Genomic DNA, 18,104 nt, shown 5'->3' with positions numbered 1-18,104 from the left:
TTTTTTTTTTTAAATCTCAACATATGTTTAACCAACAATGAGTGCAGCTAATCCAAGGATTTGTCTCCTTTATACACGGTGGTACTGTGTTCTAAAGGACAGTGTTTGAGGTGTCCAGATGAGGGGAGTGGGGAGGGCACAGAAGACCTGCATATTTGAAAAGGAGTTTCTTGTGATTTGGGTAGATGATTGTTTTAGTTACTTTTAAATTGATGTGATAAGACACTATGACCAAGGCAACTTATAGGGAAAAGATTTATTGGGAACTTACAGTTTCAGAGGATGAGTCCATGACCATATGTGGGACGAATGGGAACACTCAGGCAGGCATGGTACCAGTGCAGTAGCCGAGAGCTTACATCTTGACACAATGACCAGGAGGCAGAAAGAGCTAAGTAAGAGTGGTGTGGGATTTTGAAGCCTTAAGCCCACCTCTAGTAACACTTCCTTCAAAAAGTCCACACCTCTTAACCCTTCCCAAACAGTTCTACCAACTGAGGAACCAAACTACTGAAATATATGAGCCTATGGGGGCCATTTTCATTCAAACTGTTATAAAGATGATGTACTTAAAAGTACTTATAGTAAGTATCTACAAAGATAAACAGGCACCAGTGGGAGGTTCTTGGGTTTTAGGAGATAAGGGGGTGTCGGGTAACACAACGAAAACTTAGTTGGCAATAGGTTAATTTAGGAGTCAGTGGTCTAGACTCCCAGAGAGTATGACATTTTTGTTTCTGTTCTGACCTTGGTTGGAATTCACTGTTAAAGTCAGGAAAAGGTGACTGTATGGGGCATGGCTGTTTGAGGGAAACAAGATGTGTCTAAACATCCAGATTGGACAGAGAGAGAAGGCCTACATTGTTGTGTCTATGCTCTACCAGCCCAGAAACAGTCTGCAGCCAGTCCACACTGGCTGCATTCCTACCTTTGTACAAAATAGGAAGGAGCTTCTTTGTCCAAGTCTGGTTGAGCAGGTCCTTTAGAGCCATAGAGGAGTATTCCTGTGTCTGTGATTGAACCAGACTGGACACTCTCATGGTCTCTTCTGATCTCCATTTAAAGAGAATACCGTGTCCAAGATGGGAAAATCTTCATCCCTCTGAACATCACAGTCCAAGGTGACGTCATTGTTTCCATGTACCACTTGCGGTCAACCATCGGGAGCCGGCTGCAGGCTAAGGTAAGCCTTCAGGAGGACTTGGACTGTGAGCTCACCTGAGTTTGTAATGTGAATATTACTGGGTCTTTTCTCTGTATCACTTTGGGCTTGACTGACATGTGAAAAAGAGCAAGCTTGCTGATGTTAGTCTTCTTCATCTCGCTGTGGGAGGGAATGGAGATTGAGGCAGGTTGTGACTTACACATAGTCCTGGGGAGACTTGCTTGCATCATAACTTTCAGCAAGCCATGTTCTTGAGAATCTGAGTCTTTTTTTTTTCAGTGCTGTGGTTAGGGGATCACTATAACATGAGAGCTTTCAACTAAGTATGAGTATAGTTAAACATCTTTCCCCAAAAGATGGTTCAGTAGGTAAAAGTCCTTGCCACCAACTATCATGGCCTGAGTTCAATTCCCAGAATGCCTTCCCCAAATCCTATGTGATTTTAGTGTATATGAAGGGTGTTGTTACTATTAGAATTATCTTATTTAAAAAATGTTTTCTTCACCACTAAAAAAACCCCTTGTGCTCACCAGTAGTTGTTCACCATCCCCACGTCCTTCCTCATCTCCTGACTTCCAAGAGTCTTTTTTCCTGTTTTTATAGACTTGGTTATATGGGAACATTTATATAAATGGAATCATATAATATGTGGTCTCCTATGGCTGGCATTTTTACTCAATGTAATAGGTTAGGGGTTTATTTGTGTTTTAGCATGTAACAGTATTCCATTCCTATATATAGTTAAGCAACTTTCACTGAATGGATATACCACATTTATTAACTCTCAGTATTTACATTATTTCTACTCTTTGGCTATTGAGAAAGATGTTGCAAGCAATTATATCTTAATTAATCAAATATTTGCTAAGAGCATACATTACTTCTATTGCCTAGGTGTTTTTTTTTTTGTTTTGTTTTGTTTTTGTTTTTGTTTTTTTGTTTTGTTTTTTTGTTTTTCGAGACGGTTTTTCTGTGTAGCCCTGGCTGTCCTGGAACTCACTCTGTAGACCAGGCTGGCCTAGAACTCAGAAATCTGCCTGCCTCTGCCTCCCAAGTGCTGGGATTAAAAGCGTGCGCCACCACCACCTGGCTAAATGTTTTGGATTAACATAAAGTAGGATTGTATTCTTAGATTTACAGAACTGACCCTAGAGGGGGTAAGTCAAACATACAAATATCCACTGTGCTGTATCAGAGGACAGACAGGGCACTATCACTGCAACAGTATTATGTGGTGGCCATACAGACTATGGAGGTGGGCCTTGAAGGATAAGTCTGTCAGGTTGGAGCAGGAGTCCCTGGAAAGAAAGAATACAGAAGAGCACAGGACATCAATGGTTAAGGAAATGGCTTGTTCTTATGGAGAGAAGCTAGAAATGAACCCGGGAGGTCATTTAATATGTATAGTCTACAAAGAATCAGAAAAAAGGCAACAGAAGGTACAGACACAATCTTCGATGTAGACTCTTTTCTTCTACTGATTATGCTTCTTGCACATATTTTTAGGTGACCAACACACAGATATTTCAGCTCCAGTTTCATTCTGGATTTATACCACTGGACACAACAGTTTTAAAGTTCACCAAGTAAGTTCTGTGTGGACCTGAGGTCCATACCAGCATGGCAGGAAAGCCCTAAGTGTCTGCAATAGCATGCTGTTGTCTCCAGAGTCCTGAGATGTGGGCTGTTGACTGTGACTTCACCACTTAGAGAGGCTACATGTGTTTGAAATCTTTCCATTGAGTATGGTTGGTCTTAAGAAGAGCAAATGGATCAACGAGTTAACTAGAAAGATCTAACATTCCATGTTAGGGAACAGAGGATTATGACCTTGCTCCTGTGTGTTTGTGGATAGCTATCCCCAACAGGCATAGTTTAATTCCTGAGATGGCATAAGCAGTGACCCCTCACAAGGTGTGGCTGGCAATAGTACCAAAAGAAGGTCTGGGGAACCCAGCTGCACTGAATATGGACCTGCAGATGCCAAAACATAATGTGGCTATGGATCTCAGGGTGTGGCTGAATCTGGGGTGTTGGGGATGGTTACTGGAGCTAAGAGACAGGAAGCTATGAAGAGATTCAGGCTCAGAAAGTGGCTTTAGACCTGTTTCACTATTTTGATGACCCATTTAGCTATGCCAGTGCATACTAGCCAGATAGATGTATAAACTCTGCTTCTCACGGTGCTTTTATTAATATGTTCCATAGTAGTCCAACAATTTGAAGAAGTGTTATTCTTCTGTTTTCTGTTTATAAGGAAACTGAGGCATAGCAAAGTAATATCTAGTTAGTACCAGAGTCAACCTGGAAGTGAATTTCAAGCAGAACTCAAGACAGCTTGAGCTGGGTCCTGTGTTGAGCATCCTGCTGATTGCAGTGTTTGTGCTGCTGTTTTTCTTTCCACTAGGCCTGAGTTGGATGCATGTGATGTACCAGAAAAATATCCTCAGCTGTTCCAAGTGACACTGGATATAGAAGTACAGCCCCAAGACAAAGTGATCGACTTAACTCCGCCATGGGAGCACTACTGCACAAAAGATGTGAACCCCAGCATCCTCTTCTCCTCTCAGCAGGAACATCAGGATACTCTGGCCTTAGGGGGTATGGGTCTTGGCTGGTTAGAGTTTTCAGAATGAAGCCTCTGCCTTACATACTGGGTGGTTTTATTTCCTGTGTTTGGTTGACTCTATGACCTTTTGTCTTGCAGGTCAAGCTCCAGCAGATCTCCCTCCAGACCATGCCAGGAATCTTGGACAAGGAGGCTTTTTTGCCTCTCTCTGTTGGCAAGGTATGGCAGAGCCTTTACCTTAGGATGATTAGAAGATTAAGTGATTAGGTTGTCTGATACTATTAAAACTCTTCTTGAAGCAGTCTCAATGAAAAGTTCCTTTCTCCCTTATTTCAGACCCTTCCCTTCCTCTGTTTTTCAAATTGGCATCTTGCCTGCTTTCAAGTCCATGAATGCTCAGACTGACCAGAAAGCCAATGTAGGCTAAATTCTACCTTCTTCATTTGCAGTGTTTCCAGGCCACATCTTTCAAGACTGATGAAGCGTCATGTATTCTAAGATCCCTCTTTAGGATGCTTGACAACTCAGAAAGACTAACAAAGTGTTCAGGTTTCCTGCCTGCAGGCAGATATTCTAAAGACATGCAGTTGGGCATTGTTTCAAGCACTGTAGCTCCAGCAGGGCAGGGTGGGTCTTGGCCAGGCATGGTGAAGGAAGTCATGATGGCCCATATCTCTGCTAGTTGCTTTAGCAACCATTAGCCCACATAGGATTCTAGTGCTGTGCTATTTTCTCCCACACCTGGAGGCATCTCCAGATTCCTTTTCAACCCAGCACTTTATGTTACTATCTTGGGGAGACAGCCATTGGCATCCTAGTTAATGTGCCCTGTCCATGCTTGCTTTGCAGTCTGCAGGTGTTAGCTACAAAGTGTGGTATAGAATTGAATATTCAAACTTTATATGTGAAAGGGGTGGGGATTCAGCTTCAGAGATGGCCTTGGTAACATTTTCTTGATTCCTCTGATGTGTGTATGCAACATAGCATTCCTACAGTCTGTAGATGTTTTCAGTGTTGGGTTAAAAAGTATTCATATGATTCCTTTGGATCCAAAGGTTTGTTTACAGAAGTTTCTTTTGAAAAATGGAACAGAAGCTTTTCAGATTCAGAAGCCCAGGCAGATGTAGCTTGCAGATAGATCGTTAGCCCCTTTTTTGATCCTTACCTTGCTCAATGGCTTCTAATATAACATTACTCTTACCTTCCCACTGCCATGTTAGTATGGAGAAATAATTTCTGTATTGGCCTGGAGAGTTGGCTTAGTGGTTAAGAGGAAATGGTGCTTTTACAGAGGACTGTCTGTAACTCTAATTGTAGGAAATCTGATGTCCTCTTCTGGCCTCTAGAGGCACCAAACACACACATGGTGTCCAGGCATACACATACAGTCACTCATGCACACACATAAAACAAAAATCATTTTTGAAAAGAAAGAATCTCTGTAGATGAACATAGGTTTTTAACACAGATGTATTCTCTTATCTGCTTGGGGGTTTTCCATTTTGCAAAGGTATGTAAAATATATTACTTAATATCACCAGTAGCATATTTCCCCTTTCTGCAACAATGTACACAAAGCAAATCTCACCGGACCCAGCAGTCAGTCATGTAATCGTTTGTTTGCACATTGGCCTTTTTTTAGATCAGAAATCAGAGAAGTCACGCTGTGAGGAGGACCACGCTGCCCTGGTGAATCAGGAAAGTGAGCAGTCTGATGATGAACTACTGACCCTCTCAAGCCCGCATGGCAATGCAGACAGTGACAAGCCTCACGGAGCCAAGAAGCCAGGCAAAAAGCAGCAGGAGCCAGCTGCACCTCCTCCCCCAGAGGAGGTGGACCTTCTGGGCCTGGAAGGGTCTGATGTGAGCACGAACTTCTCTCCCCTGGCAGCTCCTCCCAGTAATTCTGAACTGCTGAGTGACCTGTTTGGTGGTGGAGGTGCCACAGGTCCTGCCCAGGCAGGCCAGGCCAGGGTAGAAGACGTGTTTCATCCGAGTGGACCTGCGTCTGCACAGTCCACACCACGCCGAGCTGCCACCTCCGCCTCTGCATCGCCAACCCTAAGAGTGGGAGAAGGTAATCTTCCTATGTCTCTGCTATCTCAGATTTCAGGAATAACTTATGGGCCAAACATGTAGAATTCAATTTGTTGTTGTTTTGTTTTGGTTTTGGTTTTTTGAGACAGGGTTTCTCTGTGTAGCCCTGGCTGTCCTGGAACTCACGCTGTAGACCAGGCTGGCCTAGAACTCAGAAATTTGCCTGCCTCTGCCTCCCAAGTGAACAAAACCTATGTTCATCTACAGAGATTCTTTCTTTTCAAAAATGATTCAAAGGCATGTGCCACCACTGCCCGGCTCAAATATTTTAATAAGCTGAACTTTTCTGTTTTGTTTTTTGAAAGTTTCTTGGGAAAACATAAGGAAATTATGAACATTGTCCATCTTGGTAGAAAGATATAGGGATGTATTTAAACTCCATACTCTTTTTTATTTAAATTTGTACTTTTTGAATATTTTATACATGAATACTATATTTGCATCATTTCCCCCTTTCCCCCCTCCCTCCTTCAACTCCTCCCATGTCCCTCTCACTCACCTCTGAAGTTCATAATCTCGTCTTTCTCATCATTGCTACATCAAGCTCCTGAGTCCCTGCAGTGTTGCTCATGTGTGTTCAGGGCTGACTACTTAGGATTGCACAACCTATCTGGGACTTGTCCCTGGAGGGAGAAACCAGTTACTCTCTCAATCCACAGCTCTTCACCTAGGGGTGGGGCTTTGTAAACTTTTCTTTGTGTTGGCATGCTCCCTGGTACTGTCACTGAGCAGGTCTTGTTTAGTCAGCTACATCGCTGAGATGTCATGGAAGCAGCCTTCCTGTTACATCTAGAAGACACTCTCTTGAAGCAGGCATCCTGATCCTCTGGCTTAACTCCATACTCTTTCTCTTCTCAGGACTTAAGCTTGAGTCAACTTTAGTTACTTCTGTTTGGAGATGGAGACAGACGAGTTATTATTTACTACAGCAGCTGATATTTATGTGGTACCCATCACTTGCCAGATATGGAATACATGATTAAATATGCATGGCTTCTTTTAAAATCCAGTAGACAGATGCTACCATAATCTCCGCTTCAGAGTTGCAGAAATGGAGGCTTAGAGTTTAATTAGCAGCATTTTTTCAAACATCTAGGGATGGATGGGGACAGGGCCCAAACTTGACATGTGGACTCAGAGCTTTTCCCCAGACCTCCTGTAATACTTTCTTTGAATTCTAGTTTTCTGGATATACCCTGGCTATACAGACAAGTGTTTGAATACACCAGGATATGCTTGAGGGACTCAGACCAGCAGCATGTCTGAGGAGAGAAGTGTGACTGGTCTTTGTAGGGTGTCTGATCCTTAGATACTAGTTTCACTTGTCATACCACCACAGACGTGACTCTTCCTTTTCCTGGTCAGCCATAGCATTAACACTTGCAAGGTGATCTAGCTGGGTACTAGAGATTGACTCCAGCTTCTGAATAACCAGCACAAACCAGCTCTGTGACTGTCACTGTTAACCTAGGTGCTGCTGCATTAGAAATCATAAAGAGATGAATCTCAGCCATCTAGGCTTGGAAGATGCTATAGGAACCTTTTCCCATGCTTATCCTTCACCCTCTCTGGAGGCTTTGTGGCTGGTCTTGGCTTTCAAAGTTCTGTTGGATGCCTCTTTTGTGAGAAAGGGGAATCAGAATCACAGAGTTTGGGTTGGTGGTGGCTAGATGTATACCCAGGAGCCTGCATCCTACATTGTGACTCTTTCTTCTATGCTTTGCTTTCTTCCATCCAGTTCTGATTCATCAGGATGAATATAAAAGGTCTGTCAGGGAAACAAAATCCCAAGATTGAAGATAGCACAATGTTCCACAGCTGAATTTTAAGACAAACCACCCTAAGGATGTTTGATAATTTAACTTGTCATGTCCCATGCTGCTTGGTGCATTCAGGTCAGAGCTAGAAGGCACCTTCAACATTAGTTAATTCTGTCTGTGACATCATAGATATGCTGACAAGCATACCCAGCTGTTAGTGGCAGTCCTAGATGTGTGGCTCCAGTGTTCTGTCCCTCCAAAAAGAAACAGAAAGAATGCCAAATCTAGAATTAATAGTCTGCATTTGAATCACAGAACTAACACTTAACTAGCTGGGGGGGGGGGGTCTTCTTAAAAACTTAATTTGGCTAGGTGTGGTAGCACACGCCTTTAATCCCAGCAATTGGGAGGCAGAGGCAGGTGGAGCTCTGTGATTTTCAGGCCAGTCTGGTCTATATAGCGAGTTCCAGGCTAGCCAGGGATACAAAGTGAGGCCCTGGCTCAAAACCAAAACAACACAACAAAAAAATCCTCTTAATTTTCTCATTTAAGGATACTACTTATGGGCATAGTGGTAAAGACTAACTCCTGAGTTTTCATCTATAGTAGTTACACTTCACCTTTGGTTTTAGGGAATTTCTTAAACAAGGTGCTATTAAAAGTGCTCCAGTAATCTAAGACGTCTTTAATGTTTTCTCCATTGATTAGCTTCAACCTAGAAACAAGTGGGCTTACCAATTGCCCTCTAAAGCTACCCTGCAAACCCCAGTGTTCTGTGTCAGAGAGGATGAGGTCTCATGGCTACTAAGTGGGGTAAGGGATGTGCATCCTGGACTACATGGCTGGAAACAGTATAGGTATCATTGCTACTGCAACTCCACAAATGTTGGGAGAGCATTGTGCTGCTGACGCCGTAGCTGTGATCCTGTGAGCCACATGCCTCGTCGCGTCGTGACAGCGGGAAGTGTTTGTTCGCTCGTTTGGTTCTCAGACTCTATTTCTAGAATGGGTCAGCCCCACTCCAGGAAGCAAGCAGTCATCAGCTTGGTACCTACAGATTTGGAAGTGACGTCTCACTTCAGGTAGTTTGAGGAGATTTTGTTCCTTGCTTAACAGTGAGAAATCAGAGGGCAATTGTCTCCATGCAGCTCGGTGATTGGCATCGTGTTTCGTGACTGGTGCTTGTGGGGGTTATCTGGAGTTTGGAGCTGGAAAATTTGAACATGAGTCTAGCCTAAAGTGCTTCCTGGAGGTGAAGAAGAGCAAATTTCTGAACCTCAGTTTCTCCAGGAATGAGTGAGGGTAATAGCACTTCTGTTTGCCAGGGAGAAGCTGAGGACCACCCAAGGTCACCTCTGTAACACAGTATAGTCCCAAGAAGATTCACTCTTGCTGACAGCCAGGGCTTCCCGACCTCTTGGTTCCCTTACTTAGTTCTCTAGCCCAGTGGTTTTCAACTTTTCTAATGCTGCGACCCTTTAATACAGTTCCTCATGTTTTAGTGACCTCCAACCATACAATTCTTTTCATCATTACTTCATAACTATAGTTTTGCTACTGCTATCAATTATAATTAATTGATAATTAATCTTAGGCGACCACCAGAAAAGCAGATGGCACCTTGGGGTGAAAGGGCCCCAAAGGGACCAGGACCCACAGGTGGAGGACTGCTGGTCTAGTTCCAATAAGCTGAGTCAGAAACTCTTGCATCGCATGGACTCAAGAATGGTTGAGACCTCAGCTTTACTCACTGCAAATGGTTTCCTCTGCCTTTAGCTTTCGAGTGAGCTGAAGGTCACTTTATACAGTGCCAAAGCAAGGCCTACTAAGTGAGGTTGTCTTTTTCTTTTGAGATGGGTCTTTGGTAACTCAAGCTGAGCTTGAGCTCACTGAGTAGTCCAAGAGGACCGTGAACTTCTCATCTTCCCATCTCTACCTTCTAAATGCTGACTGTAGGCATGTGCCGCCATGCCTAGTCTTATGTGATGGTGGGGATCCAACCCAAGGCCTCATGTATGGTAGGCAAATACTCTACCAATTGAGCTGCATTCCTAGTTCAGTGAAGGGGTTTTCTGTTATTTTTCTTTATAGTGGTGCCATCTGCCTTGTATTTTCCCATTAATTCCCTTTACACGAACACTTGTCAGTCACTGAACCCCTGTAGCTTATACACAGTTTGGGTAACTCATGGATTCATCTGTGTTGACCTTGTTTTCTTGGGTACTCTGTGACTATGACTTACTGGTTTTATGTTACTAAGATTTTCAAAAGACGGCTTGGGGAGATAGCTCATTGAGTAAAAATGCTTGCCACACAAGTTTCAGAACCTGAGTCTGAATCCCCAGAACACACATAAAAGCTGGATATGTAGGGTGAATGAATACCTGTAATCCCAGCACTTCTACAAGGAGATGGGAAGTAGAGGAAGATGAGCCAGGAGCTCCAGGCCAGCTTGCCTGATGTATGCAGCAGAAAAATGACACCGTCTCAAACAAGATAGAAGATGAGAACAGATGTCTGTGCTCTTTTGTGGTGTGGTATACACATGTGCGTGTGCACACACACACACTGACACACACATTACACACACATTACACATACATTATATACACTACACACATATACACACACCACACACACACATCACACACACTAACACAGATACTAAACATACATACACTACACACATACACGCACACACACACACACAGTGCACACACACAGGCTTTATAAAAGCTAATTGGACCTTCATTTAGAGTTATAGCTTTTCTAATAAATAAATCCAGACTTTTATCTACAAAGGTGGGGTGATTCCTGTTATGTGGGACCCACTGTTAGTTCCAGAGAATGTTGTGAGGCTAGGAAGGGAAGGGGGAGTCAGGAGGCAAGCATCATTCTGATTTTTCAAGTGTTTGGTCAAGTAATAGTGGCAGCTCTTTGATATTATAACAATTAACTGACAGGATTAAGAAATGCATTTCCCTTTGTTTTCTAGGTGCCACCTTTGACCCGTTTGGAGCCCCAGCTAAGCCACCAGGTCAGGATTTGTTGGGCTCCTTTCTGAACACATCCAATGCTTCTAGCGACCCCTTTCTGCAGCCCACGAGAAGTCCTTCCCCTACAGTGCATGGTAAGAAAGTGTTTTCTATTCCATTCAGTGGAATAGTGGAGTGGTTTTCCACAAGACAACACTAAGTGCTGTGTGTGCATGTACTCATGTATTGTGATGTCTGCTAGCCCTGCATGGCTACTGAGTAGTCAAGATGGGGTTAGTCTGGTATGAACTGTGCTCCATGTATAAGGCAAACACCAGATTCCAAAGTTTCCAATGCAATAAAGGAATGCGAGGTATCTTAATATTTTTATAACAGTCTCTTATTAGAATAATACTTGGGTTATCTGCTCAATAAATTAACAATATATTTTACTGATTTATGAATCTTATTTTTTCATATTTCAAATGCAGGGTGATGGTTAATGTTATTATTTTCTCATTTACATGTAATCTATGTCATTTATGAACCCATAATGCCTCCTCATTTCAACTAACATAAGAGACAACATTGTGTCACTGGTCATGGCCCAAGTAGATCCCTTTACTCTTCCATCCTCATGCCTGGGACCTTGTTTCCCAGTTTCCCTCCTTACTATCTTCTTTTCAGCAATTCAGGTCTCTCTCTCTCTTTCTTCATTTTACATCCTGATGGATATCAGACTTAACATCAGAATGTAAAGAAAGCCAGCGAGCGAAAGTTGATAAAGCTGTCACTTTTGGAACTTTTTCATGAGTGACTGCTGAGCTGGAGCAGGGAAGAGTAAAATGGAAAGAACCATCATCACTAATAATGGTGTAATGGTGTGTGCTTTTAAATTAACTAACTGATGGGAAGGTACATGATATGTTGACAGTAGGTAAGTAAAACAGATGACTATGAATCCTTAGAATGCTGGTCCTGGTGCCTTATGTCCTTCGTTTGTGTGGAATGTAGGTGTGTGCCTGTATGTGGTGTATGGACATGTGATGTATGTGATGTGTATGTGTGTGTGTGGTGTGCATGTGTGTTGTATGTGTGTGGGTAAGTGGGATGTGTATGTGGTATGTGCATGTGTGTTGTGTATAAGTGGGATGTGTGGTGTCTGTGTGGTTTGTGTGTGTATGGTGTGTATGTGTGGTATGTGGGGTGTATGTGGTGTGTGTGTGTGTGGTGTGTGTATGTGGTATATACATGTGTATTATGTGTTGTATGTATGTGAGATATGTATGTGAGATATGTATGTGGTGTATATATGTGGTATGTATATGTGTGGTACATATGTGGTGTGTGTGCATATATGTGGGGTGTATGTAATATGAGGTGTGTGTGTGTGTGTGTGTGTGTTTGTTTTCAATCCCACTTGTGATGCTAGTTTAGTGACTGAATTCTACCGAATTTTATGAAAAGTCCTAGGGAAAGATTCTTTCCTCCAGCAGCACATTTCATTTCAGTTCTGCTCAAAATCTTGCGAGAGGTCGGAGTGCTTTCTCTTGAAGCTCTAATAGATTTCTTTCTGAGTGACAGTAGACACATATCTGCCACCAGCATAATGGGCAATTCATAGTTTTTGCCCAATTAGTGTTCTGAATGGCTCATCATTTTCAATCCATGCCACAGCCAAAGAGAAAACAGGACCCCGGTTCTGAGTGGTTTGTGTCTTGGTGCCCTTGTCTGTACTGAGCTAAGCCACGCTGAGTTTAAGGATATTTCCCTCTCTTTGCATGGCCCAGAATGTTAAGTATACAAGTGGGGTGCACAGTGATGAATAAGACAGTCCTTGCATTCAAGGGACTCAAAATTTAATGAAGACAGACACGTGCACGATTATAATTTCAAGTCAATGGATACAGAGGTAACATGAAGGTGAGCCAAGGAATGAGAGCAAAAGCCTCTGGCTGCTACCATGTTCCCATGAGCATGCGCAGATGAAAACAGCAAGTATCCCTGTTGCAGAGTAGAGTAAAAGTCCAGGCAGCAGAATGAATCCATTAGCTGTGTAGAAGCTGTGCAGATCCATGCAGGGTAGATTAATCTGCGCAAACTCGGAAGAGTGGGTTCTGAGCCACCTTGTTCTCATCCATCTTCTCTCCATTTGCAGCTTCTAGTACTCCTGCTGTGAACATCCAGCCAGACATTGCTGGAGGTTGGGACTGGCATACCAAACCAGGTAAAGACCAGTGGTTTATTTTTGTATGCACAAGATGGTGGATACTTGGAATATCATATAGTACACTGTGTAGTTTGATCATTTCCAAAGATCTGCTTACCAATGTACTTAATGACATGAAGCGTGTGTATATGTGTTGTGTGTGTGTGTGTGTGTGTGTGTGTGTATGTGTGCGTGCTGTTTAACTTTCCAAGACTCATATGCTGTATATCTAACTCAATAATACAATTAGATGGATCTGAACTGGTTCTACCACTTAGACTCTCCTAGTTTTTTTGTTTTGTTTTGTTTTATGTTGTTGTTGTTTTTGGATAAGTCTCAGCTTCAGTTTTCTCATCTGAGAAATGGGGGGGGGGCACAATGTTTATTTATCCTACACAGCAAAGTGAGAATAAGTAAAACAATGTAGATATACCCTTCTTCATTGCTCATGACAGAAACTCCACACCCACCAAGTAATAGTTCCCGTGGTTTCTTTTCCACAGCCCCAGATAACCAGTAGCCTACTTTCATTGAGTTTGACTGGATAAGTTTCCTACTAAGTAGAATGTCACAGCATTTGTGTTTTCGTGAGTGCCTTATGTCATTTTACAAAATGTCCCAAGGTTTATCCATATTGTAGCCCATAAGAATATTTCTTCCTTTTTTAAGGCTAACTCATATTTTACTGTTTACATAATATCACATTTTTTCCCTTCCTGTCATTTTCACTGGACAGGACTAATGCAGTGACTATGGTTGTCAATATCTCTTTAAGATCCTTATTTTAATGAATATCTTGGATATATTCCCAGGAACATGGGTGCTGAATCATGGTCTTTTAAATCTGTGAAGATCTTGCATACTACTTCCCACAGTAACTATACCATTCTGCATCCTACCCACAGCGTACAAGGATTCCAATTCCTTCTCCTTCTTACAAATGCTTATTATTTATTTTAACAAATGCCAATCTTGGCAGGAGTAAGGTAATATCTCATTGTTTACTTGATTGGCACTTCCTTTAATAATTAGTGACTGTGGTGATTTGAATAAGAATACACATATATGAATAGTTGGTCCCAGTTGGTGGAACTGTTTGAGAAAGGAGTGGAGTGTCACTAAGAGTGGGCTTGAAGTTTCAAAACCCCACCCTGCTCCCAGTTAGCTTGTGGATAAGATGTAAGCTCTCAAGTACTGTTCCAGCACTGTACCTGCCTGCCGTCATGCTCCCCACCATGATGGTCAAAGACTCTAACTATCTGGGACTGTAAGCCCCTTAAACTCTTTCTCCTATGAGTTGCCTTGGTCATGGTGCCCATCACAGCAATATAAAAGTAACTAAGAGAGTGATGTTGAGAATCTTTTTATGTTTGTGATTGCTTGCAAATCTTCTTAGCTGAAATGTCCTTATTTATTTTTAAATCAAGTCATTGGTCAATTCATTATTAAGCTTTAGTTGCTTTCTTTTTTCTTTCTTTCTTTCTTTCTTTCTTTCTTTCTTTCTTTCTTTCTTTCTTTCTTTTATACTCTGGCTCAAACTCCTTATCAGAATAATGGTTGGCAAATAATGTCCCCCCTTGACTTTTTTTTTTTTTTTTTAACTCTGTTGACTCTGTCCCTTGTCAAACAGGCTATTCTCTTTTAATTTGTCCACTTTGTGCTTTATTCCCTGTGATTTTGAATTTTTTTTTAAGAAGTTAATGGACAGGAGAGATGATTCAGTGGTTAAGAACACTGTCTGCTCTTGCAATGGACCCAGGTTAGAGTTCTGGCACCTACATGGTGGCTTACAACTGTTTGTAACTCTAATTCCAGGGCACCTGGTGCCCTCTTCTGATCTCTGTGGGTATTGCAGACACCGGGTTCATAGACAAACACGCAGGCAAAACACACCTATGCACATAAACTATTTATACAAAAAATTTTAAAGTTAAAAATAGTGTAGTTGAAAGATGGTAAGCAGGATCCCCAGGGTGGCAGGGGGAGTTGAGATACAGCCTGAACCTAGATTTCTGAAGAGAGAGAGAATTGGGATAGAAGAAATAAACAAGGGCAATGACATGCATGGACTTCGAAGATCTCATGCCTGACATGTCTTATCCTTGTTTCAGGTCACCACTTTCCTAAATTGGAGTAAGAATATCCAGGGACTTCTTACACTTATTCAGACTCCATCTTAATTTGCCTTAGAGACAGTTGAGCGAGTTCTCTGGAACTCTTGACTTTCAGCAGGGACCAACTCATCTTCAATGATCTCTGTTCCTTTTCAGGAGGTTTTGGAATGGGAAGCAAATCCGCTGCCACCAGCCCAACAGGCTCATCACATGGCACCCCTACCCATCAGGGCAAGCCCCAGACTCTGGATCCCTTCGCTGACCTGGGGACACTAGGTATATATACACTTATCAGATTAAGATGTGACTAATACTTGATGCTAATGTCAACTGTGGCAGGGACAGAGACACAGCTACACACTGTTCCTATAGCAACATAAGACTTCCCTTAATCTTTTTTTGGGACCTCAGGTAAAACTGCATCTTTGGCTTCAATTTGAAGCAAAGTTGGAGTTTAAGCACTAGTGTTAAGAGAAAGAGAGGTACTGGGGAAGAAATTAAGGCAGGTTTGAGTGCTTAGGTATGGGCTTCTCAAAGTAGAGCCAGGTTGTGGATAGCCCTGGTCTTGTATTTTGATGCTAATTCCTCTTTACTGGGAGGGACTGCAGATGAGAAGTGAATCAGTCAGTATACAGGTGACTTGTGAACCTTTTGCCCACCTTAATTTGTAGAATAAAGGCTAGAGCCAATGATTGGGCAGTGGAAGGGGAGGTGGAGTGAAGAGTTTTGAGGGAGAGAGGAGGAGAACGATGAGGAGGAAGGTGGAAGGACAATGGAGGAGAAGCACGTGGCCTGGAAAAACCCACAAGTTATAAGGGATCTCATGGATGGGGAATAGAGTAGTGTAGTGGTGAATCTGCTCAATCTAGGTGTGCAGTTTGTATTTATATCATTTGAGTTGTGTTTTTATTGATCAGGCCTTCTTGGGTTGGAAATTTACTGCAACAAATTGGCACCCTACATTGGGCACCACTTTGTTGTGGTAATACTTTAAAATGTCAGCACTCAGTCTTGCTTGATTTAATCAGCCACCATCTTCCTGAGGCCATAAGTGGGTGGTATGGGAGTGTTCTCACCACTGCTTGGCTCAGGGGGCCAGAAGTACCCACCCTGGCACCCATGAGACGCCAGAGTGGGAGATGGCTTTGTCAATCTTCCATGCTGTCTCCGCAAGGCTGGGCTGAGCCCAGACCATCCCACCATCCACTCAGTACCCAGTAGAAATGAGACTCTAATGCTTAAAGATTATCCAAAGGCTTTATATGTTTGATAATGCTCAATTAACAAGATGCTCACACAATTAGACATGTTACCCAAAAAACTAACCTAGATATAACTTGTTACCCAGGACTGTTCTTTATACATACATGTGTGGTCATCCATGGCTCCTACATCTCTCCTCCTCAACTCCTCTTCTTCCTTCTCCTCTTTCTCTCCTCTTCTTCTCCTTACTCCTTCAATCTTAGCTCCTCTCAACTTGAGGGGAAATTTTCCCACTACGGAGCCATGTATAAGTATCTTAGTATTAGCTGTATAGACTGTTTTGCTTTCTTTTCAAGTAACATCTCAAAGAGTTGCTTTCTTTTCTTCCTTTTCAGTTAATGAGATTATAGAGTGGCTCCAGAGGTGCCTTGGACGGGATTATAATGTTTTTTTTTTTTTTTAAAAAAAAAACAAAACAAAAAACCAACACAACAACAAAAATCCCCAGAGTGTGAACCCCTAGGGTTACACAAGGGGTTCAGATCATACACTTTTACTGTAAAGTAGGTTTCAGGTGAGATTCATAGAAAAGTGAAAGTTTACCATTGGGAAGAGAGAAAGGCTTTGCGAGAATATTAATATATTGGAATTCTTCTTTCTCAGCCAAGAACAAGCCAAATACAAAAGCAGTAGATGGAAATAAATGATTAAGATTGGAGCAGAAATAAGTGAAATAGAAATGAACAAATAATACAAAAAACAGAACAGTGAAGAGAGTAGTTATAAATAAGATGGGCAAATCCTTCACCAAACTAAAAAAAGAGAAGATGCACATTAATTAAATTAAAGACAGAAAAATTGAAAATACAAAAGGTATCAGTGAAATTCATAGCAAAGGGAAATACTTTAAAATTTTACATTCCTCTAAATTGGGAAATCAAAAAAAAAAAAAAAAGGTTGCATTTCTAGATGATTTGACCTAAGTTATATAACAATGGAAAACAGTTCAAGCAGCTCTGTAACAAGCAAGGAAATTGAAGCAGTGATCTTTAAAAAAATCTACAACTGAAAATCACCAAGCCCAGATATATTCATGGATCATTATACCAAGGCATTACAAAGTTGTAGTACTAACACTGCTCAAAGTATTCCATAAAATTAAAAGAAAGGCACACATACACACTCTTTTGTACGAAGCCAGTTTTATCCTGATACTTAAACCAGATAAAGACACAACAACAACAACAACAACAACAACAACAACATTTCCCTGGTAGAGTTATGCAAAAACTCTCAGTAAAATACTTGGAAAATGAGTTCACATAAAAATGATCAATCACCATGATCCATTTAGCTTCATTCCAGAAAGCAAAGATGGTTCAACATATGCAAATCAGTCAATTTAATACACCATAGAAATGGATTCAGGACAGAACTCTTGAAAAAAAGCAAACATCCATCACTGGTAGCCTTTGAAAAGCTAAGAATGGATGGAACATATCTTTAACATTGTAAAGGCAGTGTGTGGCAAACCTATAGCCAGTGCTAAATGAAGCAAAACTCAAAGCATTTCTCCTAGTATCAAAAATAAGACAAAGATGTCCACTTTCTTCACTCTCATTCATTGTGGTGCTTGAAGTCTTATCCAGAGTGGTAAGTCAGGAAAATTAATTAAAATGGATATAAAAAAAGAGGGGAAGAAGTCAAAAGCATCCTTATGCTCTGTGTGTGTCTGTATAGTCAATCCTACTCCCAGTATCTTCCTTGCCTTCTTCCACATAGAAGTCTTCCAGTTCCTCGGATTGCAGTTATAATCAGATAGCATCAATGGTTTTAGAGTAGCTAAATCTGCATCACCACAAACGAGGAACCTGCACGTGCAGTTTGGAAATGCAGTCATTCTTACAGCTCCTTCTCAGACTGTGGCTTCTTATGCTTCTCTACTTTATACTTCTCTATACAGCTTAGAAATTTCAAGTTATTTCTCTCACTGAGGCCACAGGATGAACAGA

The 18,104-nt window shown here is 41.8% G+C and overlaps 1 protein-coding gene across 5 annotated transcripts in view; it reads left to right on the top strand.

The window, feature by feature from the left end:
- The window catches only part of Dnajc6 (DnaJ heat shock protein family (Hsp40) member C6), a 146,061-nt gene that overhangs the window by 116,504 nt on the left and 11,453 nt on the right, over positions 1–18,104 (top strand). For all 5 annotated transcript variants that reach the window (XM_076934609.1, XM_034502410.2, XM_034502408.3 and 2 more), the window contains 8 exons: positions 1,066–1,183; positions 2,672–2,751; positions 3,573–3,766; positions 3,873–3,953; positions 5,377–5,811; positions 10,587–10,721; positions 12,725–12,793; positions 15,046–15,165. In XM_076934609.1, the coding sequence (XP_076790724.1) occupies positions 1,066–1,183; positions 2,672–2,751; positions 3,573–3,766; positions 3,873–3,953; positions 5,377–5,811; positions 10,587–10,721; positions 12,725–12,793; positions 15,046–15,165 (1,232 nt within the window). The remainder of the gene's footprint in view (positions 1–1,065; positions 1,184–2,671; positions 2,752–3,572; positions 3,767–3,872; positions 3,954–5,376; positions 5,812–10,586; positions 10,722–12,724; positions 12,794–15,045; positions 15,166–18,104) is intronic.

The sequence above is a fragment of the Arvicanthis niloticus genome, chromosome 5 (assembly GCF_011762505.2).
Source record: "Arvicanthis niloticus isolate mArvNil1 chromosome 5, mArvNil1.pat.X, whole genome shotgun sequence".
NCBI lineage: Eukaryota > Metazoa > Chordata > Mammalia > Rodentia > Muridae > Arvicanthis > Arvicanthis niloticus.
The sequence above is the reverse complement of the archived record's forward strand: the minus strand, read 5'-3'. Positions and strand labels throughout refer to the sequence as shown.